Source organism: Alternaria arborescens (assembly GCF_004154835.1).
Source record: "Alternaria arborescens strain FERA 675 chromosome Unknown contig_10, whole genome shotgun sequence".
Lineage (NCBI taxonomy): Eukaryota > Fungi > Ascomycota > Dothideomycetes > Pleosporales > Pleosporaceae > Alternaria > Alternaria arborescens.
This window is the reverse complement of record NW_021167865.1, coordinates 473021-490008: the sequence shown is the minus strand read 5'-3', so window position 1 is coordinate 490008 and position 16988 is coordinate 473021. Positions and strand designations below refer to the sequence as shown.

Genomic DNA, 16988 nt, shown 5'->3' with positions numbered 1-16988 from the left:
CGCTTGGTCAATCGATCAACAGCACTCCAACTTGGAGTCAATTTGACGCTCCACACTATAATCGAGCCTATCGTAGCAGTGTCCCGTTTGGTGTGTAAAGCCGTTCACACATGTTACTCCCTTGTGCAGTATCGGTTCGACCTTATATTTCCACCCAGTTGGCTATGGTGATCGAGATGTGGCATTATTTCCACATCTACAGACTTCTCAATAGGCTGTGATGATGGCGTTACTCAGTTTGCATGCCGTTGGGATCTCCTTATGGCAAGAGGAGACAGACTATGGGCGTTTTCAATGCTGGGCCCAAAAGGATCTTCCAATACACACAGGTCCTCGATGTCGTTCTTATGTCAAGTATGCACTTTGGTATCCCTCGATCTACAATCCTCAATTCCTGCAGAACGTTACCAGTCTGATAGATTTAGCCGTGGTACGGCATTGCTCTAGTCAAGCGCCGACACCTCCGACACGTTTCCGTCAGCTGTAGCTGAACAATTTGATTTCCTTCCACCTTTCGCATCTATCAGCGTATCAGGCGCAGATCTCATGTCATAGTAACTACTACAAGCTCAGAGGGAGACTGATGGGTTCAGAGATGAAACCTTGAATATTTTGGAGGAGGTACTCAGCTCTTACATTCACCGATTTTCTAGTGTGAACGTACGAGTAATCACAATGTGTGTATGTGTGAGATCACACGGCCCTCTCTCGGACAACTACATAAACCTTCCTCTTCCTTATTTCTTGGAAAAGAACCAACATCAACTCAACCCCAACATCTCCGCCTCCGCCAGAGTTGTTCTTCAACTTTCCTTCTTGATCATCCAACGGCCACGAAAACCCCTCCCCTTGTAGTACTCTCTCGATCACAAGACACAGCTACCAACTAATAGCGTCCGCGAACTATGGCCAAAAGCATCTTCATTACAGTTCCAAACGACCTCTTGGACCAAATCTTTGCAGATGTGGACCGCGAAGATTTGATAAACCTTATCAAGACGCATCGATCTTTCATGAAATCCGCTCAGCGGCACTTGTTCCACACAATCAACCTTCCAGCACTATCTACCTTGGCCAAATCTTTTGTCACATATGATAACAAGATTATGGATGCATCGCAAGTCAAGGAATACATACGATGGGATCAAGATCATAGTCGATATCTTGATGCAGGGCCCTCGATTTTGCTACCGATACCAGATGCACAGATGAAACCAGACTACAAACAGGAGAAGGCCTGCAAGAGGGTGATGGATCGACAGTGTACCTGTGCTCTGATCCTGCAGGCTATCACATTGACACCGCACTTGGCAGACTACGTCCGTCATGTTCAGATAGATTCTGAGTGGGGCTCACCACTCTTTGTCAACTCGCAAACTTACACCATACTCAACAAACTACCGAATTTGCGTAGAGTCGAAATCGTTATCCAAGACTGGGTGGCAGGTCGAGAATGGATCCCAATCCAGCAACTTTGTATACAGCAGCTATTCGACATGCTTAAAGACCTCCGAATCCAGACAATCGTTTTGAAGACACCATCGGTCAGGATTCTGAGCAAACTGATGCAGATATCCACCATCCAGTCTTTCGCAATTGACACCGTTATCGAATCTCTAGACGATTATCACCCCTCGTCGTTTGAGCCTACTATACTTCCCAACCTTATATCTTTCGATTCCAGGAATTTCACAATAGGCCCTGCTAAAATGGTAAAACTGCTCAGTCAGGCCAAAAACCTCCAGTCACTGCTCATCACCACGAATTCGGACTATGTCCGCCCAATGAATTTTGAGGTTGCCAATGGTACCCTGATCGTATCCACTACAGGCATTCTAAAAGCGAGTCTGGGGCCTAATTCCTCCTTGAAAGAATTAGCACTGCTAGAACCGGCGGGCGTATATTTTACAGAGGGTCGTCACTTTCGTGACCATCTCCACCCTACCATCAACGCCAATTTCTCGTTCCTCAAACACCTGCGAATCCTGAAGATCACCTCGGCCTTTTGGTATAATCGCCATTTCGACCTACCCAGCGCACCCGAAAACGGCTGGATGTGGAAGAAACAGGACCGCTGTGCTGCTCGCGTGTACAACTTCCTCCCTCCATCGCTCCGCGAATTGGAAATCCAATTCATGTGGCCCGAAGTTGTTTTCGCCGCGGGCTTGGGCTATCAAACACACTTTCCTTTGACACCTCAGGCTACCCAGTTGAAGGGTTTTGAATGGATCAAGGAATTCGCGGAGCAGAAACAACGTAAGAAAGGTGTTTTGCCAGAACTGGAACGTCTTAGATTGGTCGAAATTAAGGGAGCTCCTTCATCGGTTATCAAGGCGGGGGGCCCTAAGACTTATGCCACGGATACCTATTCACCGCCGGAAGTGATGAGGGAATTGTTTGAGGATGCTGGGATTAAGCTTGTTATAAAGCTTTCCAATTCGTTACAGAGCGAGTGGTAGTGCAAGACAGATGATGAACTTTCATGCTTAAAAGGGTGTCAAGATTGTATTCTTGTTTAGCAAATTGCTTAATTAAAGAAAAGAAAAGTATAACCTGCACGTTCATTGATGGAAGCTATGAGCCCACAGCCTATGCAGGACATCAGATGATGAGATTGATGTGAGCGCTCTTCTCAAATGCCGACGTCTGTGATGCCCGTAACCAGCCCGGGGGTTTGTCTCGTCACATATCGAGGAGCGGAAAAGCTGTAAAGCTCTGGGTGATGGTCTTTACCAACCACCAGACCAAAACTACAGCTAGTGCACTGGCCATGATCTGTAAAATCTCTAGGGAGTTATTCAGCTTGATTTGTGCCTCAACATAACCCTCATCGGCTGGAAAACAGTTATGCTGTTGAAAGTGTTCTAGCAGTTCGTCCTTTTCGGCCCATCGCTTATAGAGCCATTGATCGAATGCCTTAGAATCACTTAGAGGGATATTTGCAACGTCAAAGCGGCGCCAGTGAATGTGGGTTACCGGAGCGTCGTGGCTTTTGATGTAGAGATTGTGAAGACTGTAAATGTCCTGTCCAAACTCACCAGGACTGGACACTAATCAGAAAACTAGATCACAACTTAGAATGAGAACTTACGGGATACCCTCATATGCTATAGTGCAGTCGTACACCCATTTGACAGTAGGATTCAATGCTTCCAAACAGAATTGCAAACCTCGAGTCCGTGGCAATAAGACGTGCTTGAGGTCATGGATATTCATCTTACTCGCCCATTTCTCACTCATTCCGCGCGTGTTACCGGACAGATTCGTGCCCTCGGGGAAGATGAGTAACCACATTGCTTGTTGTAGACTAGGATTCGAAAGATGGCTCATACGGTGCTCAAATCGCGGTCGATCCGCTTCCCAGCGGCGAGATAGGAAAACCCAGGAGAAAAACATCATGCCGGGACCGAGGACTGGAATGTTTTTCAGAGAGTCCTTGAGGACTATGAACAGGTGGCCATGATGATGGGTGGTATATGCAGACCACCAAAGGAAGAGCCAGTCTGTGTAGATCTGGAAATGTCAGCTGTGCTGTTACATAGCACATCGTTCTTAGACGGTTCTGGCATACCTGATGATTGGCGATCAGAACAAGACGATCTGGAAAGTCTAGATGAACCCAACCGCTAGAAGTTTTTCTAATCTGACCCCGGACACTCGCATCACCGCTGATCTTCGCCGAGCAAGGGGCAATCCATTGGTTCAAACTGATTAGAAGAAGTGCAGTGGACTCCTTCACTACTGCTTGCCAAGCGTAAAAGCACTTCCGGTTGAGCAGATAGATGGGCCCACCGAGCCACTGCTGAAAGTGTAGGCTATCAACCAGCGTTACTTTTACTTTTTAAATATAATAGTGTGCTTGTCAGTCTTACCAGATTGTACTCGCGATGAAACATAGAGCGAGTAAGATAGCTTGAATCGTCTTGAAGACCTCGCTTCTTAGCGACTGTGTATGCGTATTACCCTTTGTAGATGTTGGGAAAGACGACTTGGTACATGCTACAGGTTCATCGCTAGCTGTCAGTTGTTCCTTGCTGTTGCTGTTCAAGACCAGCGACCGTGCGCTCGCGAAAGACATGATCTAGGGCGTGACAGAAAGCCAAGAGTTATGTACAGAGCGATTCGAAGTCTAAGACATAAAGACAGGCAGATATGGGTGTGCTGGTTCAGAAACAGATGAGAATGAGGGGGATGTTTGGTCTTTGCAACGAGAGGGGTGCGGAGGCCACAAGGCTGAGGGAGGTGAAGGCTGCCCAGATAGCGCCACAGTTCGTATCTACTTCAATTCGTAACGGTACCGAAAATAAATTACACATGTGCAATATGCATCACCGATCACAGCAGAGATACGGAACACCAACGATATTAACGATAAGCATGATGCCGCAAATGGGTGGTGGATGCAGCTCGCCGCGGCGTGTGGTTTCGACCCCTGTCCGCGGCTCCGCGCATGGGGGCGGAATTCAGTCTTGGCTGATTTCCGGGACAAACCAGTCCCCGCTCCATGCTAGTGTTAGGCAACTACTTTTAGTTGCTATTTCCGTCCAGAGCACCTAGCTAGCTCTTTAGTGCAGATTATGTGATCATATGTTCTCTACCACACCCACGTTTTCGATGTACCTACATTTACAAGAGGAAGAATCTTGACAGTTTTCGCTTCACATCATACAAGCAAGCACGCCACTGCCACCCGAATCACCTTCTCTCTAGGGTAACGATGCGGCACTGCATACAGTTGTGCAAGAAGGCACGAAATACTGTCACAAGGCTAAGCCTACCGCAATTCTATCCATATTGATGTACGTTCTGTGGAGGAAACAAAAAACAAATAACCCAGTACTCAACACCTTCCTGTCGTACAAAGTAGTTAACACAGCTGATGATGATATTGGATTGCCTGAAACACCTTCGCCTCCAAGCTCATAACCCAACAGCGGAACATCTCCGATGTTACAGTTTATGCTATCAAAAGACTAATCACTTGAAATGCGGCCTAAGCTCTGGAATGTTGACTGTCGAGAAAGGGCCTGCCTGTTCATGGATACTGTCTCACTGATATCTGTTTTGAACGTTGACTTCGACGTCAATGCTGGTCTGAGTAAAGGCTGTTGGGACGAGTTGGGACGATCTAGTCCAGATTCCAGATTATGCAGATCGTACACACCGTCGTCTTCTTTCGTCTTGTATACAGCTCTAGCGACGTCATACGGAGACGTTAGAATTCCCAGGAATCGTGCTGGCCATGGAGAGCGGGTCGTGATTCGTCGTCGGTCAACGAATATGTTGCCACCCAGTTCAACTTGGACTTTACGCCTTGTCGGCTTAGCTGTATCATCTAGGTTGATCATGAAAAGCCTAGCCAAGACGTAGTAAGCTTCTTCATCTTCATCAGCCACAAAGTGTAACATTGGATCCGCTGTCTCGATACCGGCAACAATCCATGATGTGATGGCCCGACTGAAAACACCTGCTCCAAGGACACATGTTAAGATGAAGGTGGCTATTGCAATGGATAGTAGTTGAGCTGATGCAAAGCAAGCAGTGCCAACAATGAAAACGGCGATGCTGGTGATTTTGCTAAGCGAACGGGTGAACGTTCTTCGCCAATTGTGCGAATGGCTTGTGACCGATACCTGAACGAACAGTGTGTTTATAGCGTCCGCGCGACTTTGTTGGCGACCTGTAAACTTTACAGTGCCTGTCTTGAATGACTTCAGTTGCTTGAGGGCCGTCTTAACGTTTTCAGTCTCGTGTTTTTGACCGGCGAGGTGGTTGGTAATGTCATCCCCACCGAGGACGGTAAGGTCATAAGGTACGTCTGAGAGGCACAGTCTCCATTGCTTCTCAAAAGGGAGCTGCACGTAGTTGTCTATCGCGGCACTTAATATGACTAGAGCTATGTTAGGGACTGTCAAGGTCAAAGCTGGTCTGGTGTTACTCACCCATCATGTACCAAAGATGAACCCACCACTTCGATATACACCACCATGGAAGTATAGCTCCTAGCTCCACGACGATCATTGCGACTTGAGCGGAAAGCAAAAGGATTGACATGCCCGTGAGGCCAACCAGGATGTACATCTTTGGGACTTTTTTTTGTGCTCCGCTCTGCAACTTCTTTTGAACTCTTCTCATTAAGATGTCCGCTCGTTCTTTTATCCTGTTTTGGTCGTTACTGTCGATAGTCGTCGGTAGTGCAAGGCTGCTATATGAGCCCCGCAAGTCTCCCTTTATATTCTTCTTCATGAAGGCGCTCTCATAGTCCTTGATCTTAACAGGGAGAATGGCTCCCCCGAAAGAACATGCCATTGCTAGAAAACCTCCAAAAGGAATCATTGTAAGGAGGCGCCAAATCTCGTTGGTAGGGGTACCAAGTAAAGCTCCGATCGTTGGTAGAAGCGCAAGGACGCCAGCCGCACCGTTGTATTCCGCCTTTCGAATCTCATTGAGATTATTTGCAATGGCGCTTTGCAGACGGGAGTAGCATAAGTAAGTTTTATATGGCCCGCCACCGTCTGTTCCTTGACGAATGCACCGTCCACGGTTGACCCAGTCCTTGAATTGGAATCTCAGCTGTGCGTTGCCAACATAGTTGTCTGTGATAGTGCTGCAGTTGGTGATTGTTTCGTTAAGCCATTCAGTCGGAATGTCTTGTGCCATTACAGACGACAGCAGCCATAATCCCAAGAGCATGGGTATGTAGTATCTCATATACAGCTGGACATAGTATATGAGACGACGTGATGGCGACGAGAAGGCATGAATGAGGTGGTTCATGAATGCGGGATCAGGCGAAGCTTTGCTGGGTGGTTGAAGTGACATGTTCGTATACAGACACTGACTGTCCTTTCTCTGAACAAGCCGACAAGAAATGTAGTTAGGACACCGGTTGCTTCAGATGCGAGATGATGTTCGTTGGCAAATACAACAGACAAGAACCCTCGATCCGGAAGCATGCATAACACTGAGGCTGGTAATACGAGTCCAAGCCGTGTATCAATGATACCTGTCAGTGACAAGTATGAGCCAATCTTATTCATCCCGCACTAGACGCACTGTCACTATGAAATGCCACATCATGGCTGCTGACCTACGTCTTGGACGACTGTGTGGCCCGATTCGCTATAACACGCAGGTTACGCAAATGCAGGTGGTCTAGATGACACAAACGACGCGCCACATTTGAGTTTGGTCACGGCTCGATCCCTCCATTCCGACAGATCAGCTCTCGTTTTCCGGTACAGGGAAATGGTAGTTTGGGAAACAAGGCTATCATTACGATAATAGATGAGCAGCCTAGATCACGGTTCCACTCTTGACCAGTCGTTGCAGACAACTAGTCCTGCATTGTCCTTAATTACACACTGATAGACCTGAGTCTTGAGACATACATAACTTAACTGAATGTTCAAGGATGACAAATGTTGTCATACCAACATCAAGCCCCTAGCACCGTAGCCTTCGGTTCCCGCCTCGATTCTTCTCAAATACCTCACCTCATCCCCAATCTTTCAGCCTCACGAACCATGTCGGCCGCCAAATCGACGAAAGACGCAGTACTCTGCACTATCCACGAGATCGAAAGCTGGCAACAGGAAAACAAGTATCTCATCGGTCATTATCGGAAGCCGTCCCACTCGTATCTCTCCTGCTTCATCAGTCTGGGCTATCTTCATAATCAGACGAGCAATATCTACACTCATCTGCTGGGTACAGCTATGTTCCTAGCTTGGGCAGTACAAACTTACAGTGATGTATTGCAGAGATACCCGACATCGGACTACAACGACTTCCTCGTTTTTGGGGTCTTCTTCACTTGCGCATTGAGCTGCTTTGGATTTAGCGCTTGCTTTCATCTGTTCATGCATCACTCTGCGGAAGTGAACCAGACTTGGTTGTTGTTCGATCTCTATGGTGTCTTCGCCTTGATCATTGCGACAATCTTCTCTGGTACCTATTACGCCTTCTACTGCGATCGGTTTTGGTGGAAAGCCTATTCAGCAGGGGTTCGTTCGCACCCGCTCTGCGAGTTTCACGTAACGTTAACTAAGTAACTGTAGATTCTCTGCGTAACTTTCGCATGCGCTCTCTTCTGCACCAAGCCTGAGTTTAGACACCCGAAATGGCGGAACGTGCGCGCCTTTCTATTCATCTCCATCGGCTTTTACGGCGTTCTTCCGATGACTCATTTGGCGGAGAAGTGGGGTAGGCCTAAAGCGAACGAAATCATCGGGTGGAATATGATGTTTTTGGAGGGTCTTAGTTACGGTGTTGGTGCAGCGATATACGCAGTAAGTGATCATCCTCAGAAACCTTATTAGCTTCTGTTTAACTCCCGAAGTTTCGTATACCCGAACGATGGAGGCCTGGCAAGTTTGACATCTGGGGGGCATCACATCAGATCTTTCACGTTGCTGCTGTTCTGGGAGCTGTGCTACACTATAAAGGACTGCTCCGGGGATATGACTACAGCCACAGTCCAGTGTCGCGACAGTGTTAGGTAAGACTTTATTCAGATATCTTATTGATAGGGGAGCCTTCAAAGGCTCATCGGTGCATTTAATAACGCGATGTACGATCTGAGCAGCGGATAGGTCGTACTCGTGCATGCTGCTCTCTCCCATCTGCAGTGAGAGGGTTGGGTGGTCAACATAGAATGTAGGTTAGCGTCAGGTAATCACAAGCGGGATACTTAGGGAGGCGCATTTAGCGCGCGTAGAACGGTTGATCCAAGAGCATTCCTTATCCACTGCGATTGGTGCGTTTCCAGCGTGAGGCATGAGCAAAGCGATTTTGCCGTGATTGTGGCTGTCAGTTGCTAGCGAATCAGATGTGTGCCTCTCAAGCACCCCACCAGGGGCTTTTCCGAAATGACATTGTGTAACCAACAAACTCTTGGAGAACACGTAATTTGGATAGATCTTCCTCAAAAGGAAACCTAGTTCTATTCGGATAGAAGGTTCACATACTCTCCACAACAATCCATATCTTCCAAGGTTTCTTGCTACAGATATGCTGGGCATCTAGGTAAGCCTGAGTCTCTAAACATTGAATACTGAGGTACTGTATATGCTTGATCCGACGTCCAAACATTGAGATATGGCGGGGGCGTCCAAGTAATCTTAGCGCTATCGATTTACAAATCCGGCCATGCATGCACCGGTGAACAGAAATAACTTCTGATCAGGCTGAGAAACCTGGTAACGCCGATCCATTTGCGCGTATGTGTATATGTGTTTTAGCATCTAGGAGTTTTAGCCCGTTTCAGCTCGGTCCAGGTCATGCAAACCATGCCTAGGTAGTTTCCAGGCTTTCGCATCCTCACAACATGGCAACTACCTCGAGTATCTGATAAATCTTTCGGTACATCCGACAACGATATTATCACGGCAGTGGACTCCATTTACGTGTGGCTCCGTGAGTGTACCTAGGTGCCCCCTTTTTCCAGCCGATGACTAGATATGTTTTCTGCACTGTTCAATTACTAATCACTCTATGAGCAGACTATACTCTTCGCTACAAGTTGGCAACCTTCATATTGACATTACCGCATCAGCTACCTATGTTTCAGGCTATAGGTGTTCACTCGACAGCGCCATCATGGAAAACGGAGGTACTCGATATGAAGGGCAGGACACCAGACCTACAAGCCGTCGCGAGCTATATGGGTGGTATTCATACGGACTAGCTGCCGAGGTCTTCACGGTATGCGGAGTTGGTGAGCTGATGAACCTCTCTTCAAATCAATGATATCTGACAAGTGAGTGCTGCAGGCTCATTCCTTCCTATGACGCTTGAATCTCTGGCGCGAGAAGTCGGAGTGTTACAGTCCGACAAATCAACGCCATGTGTTCGACAAGATTCACCTTCGACCTCACTGTCGCCTGACACAACCGATCGAAGCCAATGTATCGTGCAGCTATTCGGTCATGAACTAAATACCTCGAGCTTCACATTGTACTCTTTCTCCCTGGCTATTATCGTGCAAACACTTGTTCTCATATCGATTGGGGCTATAGCAGACTATGGTATGAGTAATTTGATCATTCACTGTTGTGACTGCGAGCTGACTCGTTCGACAGGCAGCAACCGCAAAAGACTTTTGCTTGTCCTCAGTTTCACTGGCTCTACGGCATGCATGCTGTTCATCTTTGTGCATCCCGGTATATTTCTGGTTGGTTTGTTCCTGACAATTGTGAGCGTCGCCAGTCTAGGTTCCTCCTTCGTCTTGCTCAACTCTTTTCTTCCGCTTCTCGTAGCAAATCATTCCTCGATAAGCCAGAGTCAGGAGTTCCACTCTGTGCCACTTGATAATGTCCTCTCAGTCTCCGAAGACAGTGATGGCGACAGCGACGACGACAACGACAACGATGGCGATATTCCAGACAATGAAGACTTGGCGCAAGATAGGCTTGCGACTGTTGCGCTTCTCAGTCGTCTACCCCAGCAAGCGTTAAGCACCGTACCTGGAGACGTTTCACCTTCACTGAAGCTCTCCAACATAATCTCGTCGAAAGGAATTGGTTTTGGATATGCTGCATCGGTTCTTGTGCAAGTCATCAGCATCACCATAATTTTCGTTTACCGCCAGGCTCAAGCTTCAGGGTCCAAAATCTCAACAACCATGCCCCTGCGTACTGTTTTGTTTCTGGTCGGATTTGTATGGGCTGCATTCACGGTACCCACCGCGTGTTGGCTCCGCCGTCGGCCGGGACCGCCATTGCCCTGGAACGTCGGCAACAAGAAGTCAAGAGGAGGCATAGTTCCCGGGCTTCGGTATATGCTTTTCTCATGGGTCTCTTTATGGCGAACCATACTGATTGCCGTACAACTTCGGGAAGTACTCAAATTTCTCCTAGGCTGGTTCCTTCTCTCTGACGGCATTGCCACGATCACTGGCACTGCGATTCTATTTGCCAAAGTTGAATTGCAACTCGGCGCCGCAGCCATAGCACTTCTGTCCATCACTGCGACCGCATCAGGTATCGTCGGTGCCTTGTGTTGGCCTATGATCGGCCGTTGTTGGAACATCAAGCCTATATCCATCCTGCTCAGCTGTATCTGCCTATTCGAGCTTATTCCTCTTTACGGACTGCTCGGTTTTGTCCCATTTATCAAATCGCTTGGCTTCCTTGGCTTGCAGAAATGGTGGGAGATCTACCCTCTTGGTGCACTCCTTGGGTTTATTATGGGAGGTATCTCATCGTATGCTCGCTCAATATTCGGCACCTTGATCCCTCCCGGGATGGAAGCCGCCTTTTATGCGCTATACGCTGTCACAGATAAGGGAAGTTCGGTAATTGGCCCAGCCGTGGTGGGACGTATTATCGACATCACAGGATCCATCAGAATGGGATTCTGGTTTCTTGCTATCCTTATGATATCCCCTGCACCCTTTTTTTGGTTTGTAGATGTGGAGAAAGGCAGGGAAAGCGGGCTGATTATGGCTGAGAAGAGAAACGTATCGCACGCGAATGAATCCAGCATCCACATGTGAGATGCGTTACTACAGATATTACCGTCGTACGATTAGCTGCGAGCACTGCATACGTAAGATTTCGCTCACAGTTCTTATCTCTCGATACATTTGAGGAACAACCTTGCTATTTCTCGACCGCATGTAGGCTTCGGTGAGCTCGTATTACCCAAAAGCAGAGTATCTGAATTTGTATGTGCTTACGTGCCCAGGCTGATTCTCGTCCCTTCGAAATACGCGACGCGTTCAAAGATGGCTATACCGCTTCGTACAACCAGCGAAAGAACGGATCTGTACCTCTTCTACATATCAGCTTAAGACCTCCCATGCTTTATAGCCCTAATTTGAATCTTCAACCTGATGCCTCTATCCCCAAACGCCCTTTTCAATTCCAGCGGCGGGTCCCAGTCAAGGACCGAATCACAATCATAACGATCGCCCGTTCTACTTATACGTCTTCTATCGGCTGGAACCAGTCCCTCAAGTACCTCGACATTCTTCAGATGAGGAAGTTGTGAAGCATTAGGAGCAACGAGCTCATATATCCAATTCCACGCTGGTTTCATCCTCATCTTCGCTTCGTCGGAGGTCATACGGAATAATGCTGCACGGTAGCCCATGCCAACGGCAAAGACGGCAGACATGCCATTGAAGTCTACACGAAGGGAGGATAGAGATGGAGGCAGTAAGTTGACGATAGACGGACGGACAATCTCGTCGCGCTTCCACAGAAAGCCTTGAGGGCCTTCATTGCTACGGCCAAACCACAAGCTAGCGGGTATGTGTAGTCGTTTGAGAGAGGAGAGACCTGAGAAGGGCATGCAAGGGAGTTGTTCCTGCTGCCACTGGCATGCTGGATCTTCAAGTATTGTCATGTCTGTCAGGGTTTTGGTCGCGTGAATCAAGCGCTTGGCTAAGGTGATTGTGGTATCAAAATGAAGTAAGTAGTATTTGACGTCGAATTCTCGCAAGACGATGTTTGCGTACTGCTGGGCGATGACTGGTGAAGAACGAAGCATGCAGTCGTTGAGGATAAGACTCAGTCCAACTTTTCGTTGTGGCTTCAATGTGTTGAGCATATCCATGAGCGTCGAGTAGTCCTGGACGGCTCCCCGGACTCTTTCCTCGAGATTCTCGATCATGTCTTGATGCTGACTATCAGGAAAGGGGCGAGCGATGATCTTGAGCGTGACGTGTCGGATTGCCGGCAGGCAGTTCAACACTTCCTGCGTTGCATCTGCTAGACGAAATTGTGCCCGGCTGTCAAAGACAAGTTCAAGATAGCGTATCGGTCCAACCAGAGTGTTGCCGGATCGTGTCTCATCTTGGCTGCCGTGAATGCTGTCCACAAGCTCTTTGCATGCTTCTTGTGCACCGTTCCCACGTACAAGAAGTCTCCGAATACTGTGGCGCACTGCATTGGCTGGTGGAGCAAACTTCGGATGGGCTTTGCTCAAATGTTTGAGCGTGTCGTCGTCGTCTATGAAATACTCAAATATGTATGCGAGAAGTTCGATCGGGATTGTAGTAAGAGATAGAGAGGACATGTTTCCTCTTGGTCAAATGAAGATGGTCGGAGTTGGTTGCCTGGAGGATATAATACTTGGGGACTACTGTAGATACCGATTACCGTGATTGGCCAGCCGTTAGTCTTTTCCCCCTTGGTCACCGCGTCTACAGATTCTTTCCATCTTTGGTCACCGCGCTGTCTGGACCTTGCATGTAATGCACAGTCGTTGTTCAGATCCGCATTACCGGTTTCGGTGACGAGGACCTTACCATAGCCAACGAATGACCTACAAAAGATGCAAAGCTTATTGTTAAGTTGTTCATTTCATTCTCTCTTTGGTACAAACGTAAATGTGCCGTACTCTAGGCAGTCAACTGACGGAAAATGCAACCAACCATGCAAGAAATTGAACGCTAATCCATGCAGAAATCGACAAACATATAACCAGGCCATATCAAACAAGCCCAGCGACCAGATAAGCAATCATAGGCTGCTTTCGTTCTTTGTGACCAGCGCCGAATCAAAATGCTGATTTCAATGCTTTCCCGCTCCTGTATACGCCATAAATGCAATCAATGTATGAGGAAACGATCATAGACTAGCCTCCGTACTACCATCGTCGAGGTCCTCGGGGTTTGCGACATTAGCGTCATCGTCCTCGTCCTCGTCCGAAGTGCTGCTATCGTCGTCATCAGCATCATCTTCGTCATCGTCGTCATCTTCATCCTCATCGTCCTCATCTTCGTCGTCTTTTTCTACTGGCATACCGGGTACGGGTCGCCATTGCACGTAGTCGTGCTCGACCCAGCGCTTACTGCGCGGAAGCACATATGGGTCGAATGGAAAGTACGCATCCATTAGGAAAGCCTCTTCACCCTTTTTGCCAGTGAGAGCAGTCTCTCGGCCGCCAATACCATTGAGATAACCACTGGCCAGACTGCGAGAGAGTCGCACACGCTTGTTTGTCTCTACCAGGGTATCGACGTAAGTGAAGCGGAGGTGCTTAGCAATGCGGCCGAACTGCTTGACAATGTCTGGTGCGCAGATTCTGAGTGGATTGAGTTTGCAGAAGATGTTACGCCGTACAATTTCGAGGGTTGATCGGTGCCACTGGAAGTCGCCTTCGTGGTACATGATGTCTGCATCAGTAGGCAAGGTGCCGTCGGGCGTGACAATGAGGTCGCGCCACCGGAAGCAGAAGGCATACAATAGTGCCTGTGCGATGGCGTAGTACGTGCCATACCGGCGTAGATCTGGGCCGATGCACTTTGGTTCGTGCAGTACACGCAGACGCTCCAATTGTGAGCAAAGTGTGTCAAAAACGTCGCGGACCACAAAGCCCGGAACGTGAGCGCCACGCGCGATGTAGGAGGCGAGGTAGGCACATGCGGATGCTCGTATTAGTGGGGGTCGATTTTGGTCGACAGCTAGTTGCGAGCAGGTATCCACGAACCGCACTACGAAATCCGTTGACATCTGACTGAAATGGAAAAGCACGAACTGAGTATGTCGTGAGCGGTAGGTTGGGATGATGATGGACTGGAATTGGGCGATAAGGGTTTGGTATGTGCGGTCCATCTCTTGAAGGTCTCTCCGTTCAAAGATTGAGTCGTAGTAGGAGAATTGTACGTCCATGACGGTATCGAGCTTGAGCATCATGTCTTTGATATCCTTGAGCCGTTGCTCCTCTGGATCCAGACTCTCCTCGCTTGACACGGAACCGTCGTCGCTCGCGTCGTCATCGTCTTCTTCGTCATTGATGGCGTCGCCCACCAGTTGCTCCTCCAAGTCGTCGTCCATGTCATCCATGTCCACCTGCATCTGCGCATCGATCTTGCACAGCTTATCAGTCACAAGTGCCAAGATCTCGCCCTTGATCTCTGGCGCATACTCTGTGACCCTGAAGATGTTTCGGATGTACTCGACGTGTGTCTTCGCGCTGTCGTTGGAAAATGGGAAGGTGCTGGAGATGACGGGTGCGAGGAAGGAACTCGCCATTGGACTGTAACGTAGTATTCCCATGAGGGTCTCGTGTACGCGCGCTTGTAGGCGTACTCTTTGGATGGGCGGGTCGTCCTGCTGCCTAGCGTTGACGGACGGCGTGTTCAGAAACATGTCGACAAGCATCTGCAGCACAGTAGACATGTAGCTGGATTGAACCGAGAGCAGCCTGCGCAGAAAGATTCGGTAGGAGCGTAGGAAGTCTTCATTGCGCGCAATCCAGCTGCAATCGATGACGGCGTGCACCAGGCCCTTGCAATTACTGTCGAGTTTTGGCGTGTGTTCCGAGAGTGCGATGACGTATTTTTGCAAGAGTCGTGATAGCGGTGCACTTGTTGATGTCGGCGGTTCCTTGAAGAGAGCCTTGAGACCGTCGTAGGCTGCTTTCTCGCCTGTCGCATGCTTCTCTATTGCTCGCCGCACCTCCTCCCCCACTAGCTCCAGACTCTTCTCATGGTGCTCGCTCAGTATGCGTACGTCGACTTCGGGATCGAATGTGACTCGGCGGCGTTTGAGTTGATTCGGGACAGTGTTTTCGGCGTCGGACGAGTGGTCGGTTTGTTTGCGTTTGAGGCTGCCACCCGCGCTCGGGGCGGCGGTGCTGAGAGTCCTGTTCATCGTGGCAATAGCGACCATATTGAGTGGAAATGGGTGGCGAAAGGTTTACATTTGAGCAGGCACGTGAAACCTAGAGAAGCGTCGTCTGTCGGGTGGGTGGTGAAACTGGAAATGAGGACGGCGGGGGTGAACGCACGCGACTGTGCTGCAGTATTGAGCCCCGAGAGAATTTCAGCGGGTCACTTAGGTAAGCCAGACCTGTTCACTATGGTTCGCCGATCCACCACCAAAGTCACTGCAAAAATCCAAGAGGGATGCATTTCATTGGTTTTTAATTGTTTGTCAGATTATAAAGATATGGTTTCTTCGCCGCATCCTACAGCGGCTTGCATCTGGAATGCTCAATCACAGATACGCAAGAATTGATAGCAGACTTGCAGCTTGAGCTGGCCCCACCATGTCTTGCCATTCTATGAGCTGCGGTTAGGCCAAACAAATGCTTTCTAAGCTTCCTTGCCTCTCGGAGGTGGGTATGGTAGGCTCTTGTGCTGGTTGAATACATGAACGGTCATGTCCATGTTCACATCTCACCGCATTGCGCAATAGCGATATCTTGCACTGGCTTTCCTTCTGGGTTCGCTACTGTCCGTGTGTTCTCAATCTTGGTGACAACGTCCATGCCTTCAATGACATTTCCGAAGACAACGTGCTTGCCGTTCAGGTGAGGGGTGCCGTTCTTCGCAGTGATGATGAAGAACTGGGAACCGTTGGTATTGGGACCTGAGTTCTAGGTCTGTTAGTGACGTGCTTGGCTAGGCGGCTTACATGAACCTACAGCCATAGATAGAAGACCTGGTTTGTCGTGCTTCAATGTGAAGTTCTCATCGGCAAACTTTTCAGTTCCCCAAATGGTTCTCGAGCCTGTGCCATTGCCATTTACAAAATCGCCGCCTTGGATCATAAAACCTTTGATCTACAATGGTCAGCATAGTTAAAGTCAAAACTTCTGATACTGCAACTTTTGATGGCACTTACGACGCGATGGAATTTGCAGCCTTTGTAGCCTTGTGGCTGCCCTCGACTGTTCTTGGTCTCTCCAGTGCAGAACTGGCGGAAATTCTCAGCCGTCTTTGGGACTACATCTTTGAACAACTCCATCTTGATTCTACCGAGCTTCTCCCCTGTTTTCGCTTATGTCAGTCACCATGGTCGGGTCGCGGGGCGTTTGTCCGACTGTGGGCTAGGCCAAGAACGACGCGTAGCAATGGCGCGGGGTGAGGGGTAAAGAGACTATCTGGGTCACATGGGTGGATGCATACCTCCTAGGGTGATGTCGAAGAAGACGATTGGGTTGGGCTCGGCAGTCTCCGCCATAGTTGCAGTGCTTGAAGATTAAAACTAGTGACGTTAGACGGGCTTTTGCAGCGACAGTGAAGGAGTCGT

General features: G+C 48.8%; 7 protein-coding genes across 7 annotated transcripts; 2 read left to right on the top strand and 5 right to left on the bottom strand.

Annotated features, from left to right (window-relative positions):
* Window positions 1–905: 905 nt before the first annotated feature.
* Window positions 906–2459, top strand: AA0111_g5231 (hypothetical protein; the record flags this gene model as incomplete). The annotated part of the gene is made up of 1 exon (XM_028651321.1): window positions 906–2459. The coding sequence occupies one exon, from the start codon at window positions 906–908 to the stop codon at window positions 2457–2459; it is 1554 nt and encodes a 517-aa protein (XP_028507202.1).
* A 223-nt stretch (window positions 2460–2682) lies between these two features.
* On the bottom strand, window positions 2683–4078 carry AA0111_g5230 (hypothetical protein; the record flags this gene model as incomplete). Its single annotated transcript, XM_028651320.1, has 4 exons — window positions 2683–3043; window positions 3092–3513; window positions 3572–3815; window positions 3873–4078. The coding sequence occupies 4 exons, from the start codon at window positions 4076–4078 to the stop codon at window positions 2683–2685; spliced, it is 1233 nt and encodes a 410-aa protein (XP_028507201.1).
* Window positions 4079–4973: 895 nt separating this feature from the next.
* On the bottom strand, window positions 4974–6822 carry AA0111_g5229 (hypothetical protein; the record flags this gene model as incomplete). The annotated part of the gene is made up of 2 exons (XM_028651318.1): window positions 4974–5890; window positions 5943–6822. The coding sequence occupies 2 exons, from the start codon at window positions 6820–6822 to the stop codon at window positions 4974–4976; spliced, it is 1797 nt and encodes a 598-aa protein (XP_028507000.1).
* Window positions 6823–10138: 3316 nt separating this feature from the next.
* On the top strand, window positions 10139–11497 carry AA0111_g5228 (Autophagy-related protein 22-1; the record flags this gene model as incomplete). The annotated part of the gene is made up of 1 exon (XM_028651317.1): window positions 10139–11497. The coding sequence occupies one exon, from the start codon at window positions 10139–10141 to the stop codon at window positions 11495–11497; it is 1359 nt and encodes a 452-aa protein (XP_028507001.1).
* Window positions 11498–11790: 293 nt separating this feature from the next.
* Window positions 11791–13023, bottom strand: AA0111_g5227 (hypothetical protein; the record flags this gene model as incomplete). The annotated part of the gene is made up of 1 exon (XM_028651316.1): window positions 11791–13023. The coding sequence occupies one exon, from the start codon at window positions 13021–13023 to the stop codon at window positions 11791–11793; it is 1233 nt and encodes a 410-aa protein (XP_028507008.1).
* Window positions 13024–13577: 554 nt separating this feature from the next.
* On the bottom strand, window positions 13578–15605 carry AA0111_g5226 (hypothetical protein; the record flags this gene model as incomplete). Its single annotated transcript, XM_028651315.1, has 1 exon — window positions 13578–15605. The coding sequence occupies one exon, from the start codon at window positions 15603–15605 to the stop codon at window positions 13578–13580; it is 2028 nt and encodes a 675-aa protein (XP_028507009.1).
* Window positions 15606–16125: 520 nt separating this feature from the next.
* Window positions 16126–16919, bottom strand: AA0111_g5225 (hypothetical protein; the record flags this gene model as incomplete). The annotated part of the gene is made up of 4 exons (XM_028651314.1): window positions 16126–16332; window positions 16381–16518; window positions 16581–16726; window positions 16865–16919. The coding sequence occupies 4 exons, from the start codon at window positions 16917–16919 to the stop codon at window positions 16126–16128; spliced, it is 546 nt and encodes a 181-aa protein (XP_028507006.1).
* Between the last annotated feature and the right edge of the window lie 69 nt (window positions 16920–16988).